The sequence below is a fragment of the Adiantum capillus-veneris genome, chromosome 8 (assembly GCF_014529385.1).
Source record: "Adiantum capillus-veneris isolate H3 chromosome 8, ASM1452938v2, whole genome shotgun sequence".
NCBI classification, from domain to species: domain Eukaryota; kingdom Viridiplantae; phylum Streptophyta; class Polypodiopsida; order Polypodiales; family Pteridaceae; genus Adiantum; species Adiantum capillus-veneris.
The window spans coordinates 10,687,817-10,693,227 of record NC_140938.1 but is presented as its reverse complement, the minus strand read 5'-3'; the positions used below and the strand labels follow the sequence as shown (position 1 = coordinate 10,693,227).

The following is a 5,411-nucleotide window of genomic DNA, read 5'->3' as shown; positions in this document are numbered from 1 at the left end:
AGGAATCTGTTCAAGACTTTACGGACCTCATGAAAACGGATGTGAGAGTTTTCCAAAGTGCATTGGGTGTGTACGACAGTGGGGTTTTGTTGGGAACATAGAAGCATTGGTATCGGCAGAGAGTTGGGTAAAATCAACTGTTGTGAGTCGAAGTGTAAGTGGGCCCTGGCTTTCACAAACAATCACAACCTAGAGTCATGGGAAACAGCTGGTTGCTTAAAACATAAAAGGAATGAGTGAAGTGTTGATGAGCTTGAAAGAAAGTACAACGGGCTTGTGTATGTGAGTGATAGATCTTTTGATTATCGCCAAACAAAACTTTGATGGGCGGTGCTGTGGATGTGTATAACCCTAATTCTTGGACTAAGTGTTCACTAATAGAGGAAATACTGCTGCCTGAATCTAAAAGTATTTCTTGGGGTGTGTTTTCTATATGGGCTAATGTGGAACACACCGTGCGGCTGGAAGATGCGGCGGCTTGAATCTGCGGGCGATGCTATTCCACCAGTGTCCTGCCTAGATGTTTCCCGGCAGCTCGGCGAGAGAAGCAGCATCTGCAAGTTGTACTTGGGAATTTTGGTGATGTTGGCGTGCCTGAAGTTGTTTGCAATGCCATCGAACATGACCATAAGTGTTACAATAGAAACATTTTGGTCGGCCCTGTGCATCCCGTGGAGGCAATGCTCTGCGAGAAGTCACTTGAGAATTCTGAATGTCAATGTCCATGGGCATGGGATTGATGGGATTGGACTCCACTACGTGGCGGTGTGTAATCGGCTGAGGGACTAGGGTTATTGGAGCATCAGGGTTCGCAGAGGCTTCAATCCGCTGTGCGATTTGGACTGCAGTGTGGAAAGAGGTTGGACCTTGATCTCGAACTCGTCTGGAGATGTCATTACGGAGGCGAGGCCATAGGAAAAATAGTTTCATGTCTTTAGACATTGTAGGATCTGCCCTCAGCAGCAACTGATTCAGTTTGACCGCAAATTGTGCGACTGGTTCAAGTTGTTGTTGTTTCAAAGCATTGAGTTGCTGTAGTGCTGTCTGAGTAATGTTTTGATGTGCGAAATTCTGAATCAGCAACGCTTTTAAAACTTGCCAATCACCTTTAATATCTTCTTGCTGCTGGATGAACCAGGTTGCAGCGACACCCTCCAGCAATGTGCGGACCTCCATGGACTTGCGTTCCTCAGACCAAGTATGGTAGCTGGAGACATTTTCAAAATGATCTAGCCACATCAATACGTCTTCCGTTGGTAATCCTGCAAATGGCTTAGGACGAATTTTAGGATCTGGCCGGTGAGTTTGTGATGCGCTAGATGATAGAAAATTTAGAAGGGATTGGTTAGTGTGATTGATTTGTAAGAGCATGTTGGACATCGCCTGGAACAGAGGTTCCATCTGAAAAGACTGTGCAGTGTACTCAGGTTGCATATATGCATCCTCCTATACTGGAGATTGAGGGGTTTGGCGTGGAGAAGTTGGGCGACTCATGGCTGTAATGCAAGAGGGACTAAGAGGGTCTGTAATGCAAGAGGGGCGTGGGCAGATCAGAGAAGAAAAGAGCCCGTCAGCTCCACCAATGTGGAATACGCAGAGACTAGACAGTTAACTCCTAAACCACCTGCTGGTGAGGTCGCTCTTCTCCTATTTATCTGTGCTCTGTACAAAGGCAAGAACTAGTCGGTTAGTTGCGGCCCCTTGACTGCTTGACTGTTGGGCTACGCCACATTATCTTTGGGAATTAGTAATATACAAATTAAAATGAAATTTGCAATTTTGTCTTTGGAAAGCAAAGGAGAAGACAATGGATGAGCAACGTCATTGCGAAACGTGCCTCACTGCCCCTGAAATGCAAAACGCCTAAAACAATGAAAATCTGTCATCTACTAGTTGAAACGCCTTAAATAAGACAAAGTTGCACATAAAACGTGATTAAATAAGACAAAGTTGCACATAAAACGTGAGTGCCTTTTCAATTGTTCTTAGAAATGTCCTACTCTTGCCTTCGCAACAAACCACTTTACTATATCTAGATTTTCCTAACACTCTCTCTCTCTCTCTCTCTCTCTCTCTCACACACACACACACACACACACACACACAATTAGTTTATGGTGCAATAGTTCATGGGATGTGTTCATGCTACAATTTGCAAGCTTGAGACTCAAAGTTGTTAATTTCAATGGTATAAAATCTATTTGTTTCCATGTATGGCAAAAATGTCCATACATATGTATACATATATATACACACATGCGTATGTGTATATATATCTATATCTATATATGTATATGTGTGTATTTATGTATGTAGGCATTCCAGTCATATGTTTCGTTAAGTATCTTACTAGGGTTGAACTGTTTCAGGGTGAAAGAGCCCGTTTCAAGTGAAACATTTCATGTTTCACGATGATGTTGGGACAAGCATAAGCAACACTTTACCGACCAAGATAGTCAAATGGTAGAAGGGAATTTGCGGATCAAGGCTTGCCAAAAACATTTTCCATAACCAAAGAAAATAGGGGCACACTTAAAATACGTTCGGTTTTAGGTCGAAATTTGAAGCATTTGCGAGTATTTACACTAAAATTTGTTCAATTTACGAGTACTTGTAAAATATTTCCGGATTTCTTCAAGGAAAATTTCGAATCTACTCGGATTTTTCTTCAATTTTAGGTCAAAATTTGAAGAATTTTCCGATATTTACACTAAAACTTGTAAATTTGTTTTGGCTTTCTTCAAGGCAAGGTTCAAATCTACTCGGGATTTTGCAATTTTAGCTAGTTAAAAATATACCTTTCTGAGCTCAGAATAGTCTAGTCTGAACTCATGTAAAAGAATATACGTTCATAAGTTCAGAATAGTCTAAACTCATGTAAAAAATATACCTTCATAAGTTCAGAATAGTCTGAACTCACGAATTATAGGAGGGGATGAAAAGACTCACAAAACTACAAAATCAAGCGACATAAGAAAAAAAAACTATATCACTTTATTTTCTACTAAATAAAACTAGATAAAACAAACTGTGCGCTTTTACAGCACGTGTCGAAGACTGGGAACTTGCCAAACACTGTGTGCGAGCCACGAATGGTGCAAGCATACAACTAGACTGTCCTAGCAAGCTCAAAGGGGCAATGGTGTGTCACTCGCCGCTCAATGCTTTTTGTCGTGAAGGATTCCATGCCGCGAAGAAGAAAGAGCCACCATCGCCGCCTCGCCGCCGCCGATGCCGCCACGATGCTCTCTCTCTCAATCATACACACACCATTGAGCACACAAAGAAGAAGAAGATAGAGGTAGAGGAAGAGCACTTCTTAGTATGCATCTCAAAGAATGAGGATTTTAGGTCAAAATGGACCTTTTATATGAATTCTATATGAATTCGTCCCATTCACACATGGCCGTCCACCCACAGTGGCCGGTCATTGTAACAACACTGTAAAAATGAGATAAGTGGTGCGTCGAAGAGCCCTATTGGATAGACAAGCCCTCGATCCATGACTCAAATAATGATAAGGAGTCCGTCGAAGGTGATAGGGCGTCCGTAAGGGTTAACATGCCCCCCTTCTTGATGTAGATTCCATCCTTGGAAGCTAGTGAGATGAAGCCCGTTCATCGAGGTGGAAGAGCATATGAGATTGAATGTTTTTTGCTTTCTCCAAACACTGCAAAATCAACCAAAAATGGCACAGTAATTGCATTCTCATATACAATTAAAAAGCATATGTAGTGAATAGGTACAGAGATTGATTGGTAACAGAATATTAAACAATTTGTCAGCAATAAACATTAAACTGTAATATAATCAAACACATAAGCACTTATAAAGGTAAAAAAATAAACAAGTATGGGTCGCTAATTTAACGATCGAGAGACGCTAGAGGTCAACTATTAATACCATGGGTAAGCTTCTCAATTCTCCCTGGTCACTTAAGTTGTTTAATCGCGAGAGCAAAGTATTTCATGTTTGAGGGTTGACTAGAGGCTATACCTAAAAGACCTTTTAGTTAAGCTACGATAAAAAGAATTGCTTATGAAATCATCGCCTGGATTATTCCCTTTTTTTGACCCTCCAAGTGTTGTTGACATTGATTCAATTGTTGACGTGTGTGCTTATTTTGTATGCCTTGGGCTTTTTGCTTTTCAAGGAAAAGCGTCCACATTGGGAACCTCTAGGGCTGTAGTACCATAGGCAATACATGTAAGTGAAGTACCAAATCAAGGTGGGATTTCTTTTTCAGCTTAAGATTTTACATTTATGGCACTTTTGTGTTTTTGTTTTTCATTGCATTTCAATTTTGTAACTTTGGGGGGTCATACGACACTGTTACTCTCCCCAGGCTCATTACATTAGTAAACTCCCTTTAGTACATTGCACACAATGCTACCTAAATCAGATTAAGAACCTAAAGTAACCATTGACAATTAGGAAGGCATTTCCTATGGTATTAAGAGAAGATCTCTATCGTCTATCTTGGTCAAACTAGCTTAGTCAGACTGCTTGATTCATAAACCTAGACAAGGGACTATGATATAAAATTATATTGAATCTAATGTTTAATACTAAGCAAATGTGCTGAATATTTTGTTATCAATCACAGTTAAAGCAGACAAACATGGATGCTAAAAACGACAAGAGGCAATGATAATGGACAAGAAACACCTGTTTGGGTTGATGATCGCGCTTGATTTGAAGAGTGAACTAGACAAAGATTCAAAATCCCAACAACTACAATGCGTTCTTGTACACACTAGAAATCACAAGGAATACCTCTAGGAGACACATCAGTAGGAAGAGGCACCAACCTTTATTGAGCACAATCAAAACAACATAAAGAACCCTAACCTAATTATTTGCATATCCCTAGAGGGTCAAGGGAACATGATATTGAATAGATGGGCGGGTAGCCCTAAGTCTAAACCCCTATTCTTGTCAACGTTGAAAAAAATAAAGTCATTATCCGTGAGACCATATGTGTCATCCGTGTAATCATGTAAATCTTTCTCATCATTAGATGCACAAATGTTCACTAAGAATGTCACTGGGCGTGTATAGTCATCTTGGTCAAAAGGATAAGCTTGTGTAATCGGAAAGACGTTCTCTACTAAGTAGGGATCAGTCATGATCAAGAGACGTATCAACCATTCTAATTCCTCAAAATTTCTCACACGCTCGCGTATTTACCAAATTTCATTCACAGGCAAGCACGTAGATTATGTGAAATACTTATGAAAAGTAAAGAGGGTACCTCTCACCCAAGGTAGGAGTGGATGATTCTAGCATACTAGCCATATCTGTATACACATTGGTTATGGTGCAAATATTATAAGGGTCATGTCAAAAGGTCGTGTCCTTGTACATAATATGTTATTATGATTTTTAGGTCATGGACTAGAGTTTGTAGG

At 40.3% G+C, this 5,411-nt stretch overlaps 1 protein-coding gene across 1 annotated transcript; it reads right to left on the bottom strand.

Moving 5' to 3' along the window:
* Positions 1-516: 516 nt before the first annotated feature.
* On the bottom strand, positions 517-1,494 carry LOC147451662 (uncharacterized). Its single transcript, XM_086519159.1, has one exon. The coding sequence runs from the start codon at positions 1,432-1,434 to the stop codon at positions 517-519; it is 918 nt and encodes a 305-aa protein (XP_086375285.1). The 5' UTR covers positions 1,435-1,494.
* Positions 1,495-5,411: the final 3,917 nt, after the last annotated feature.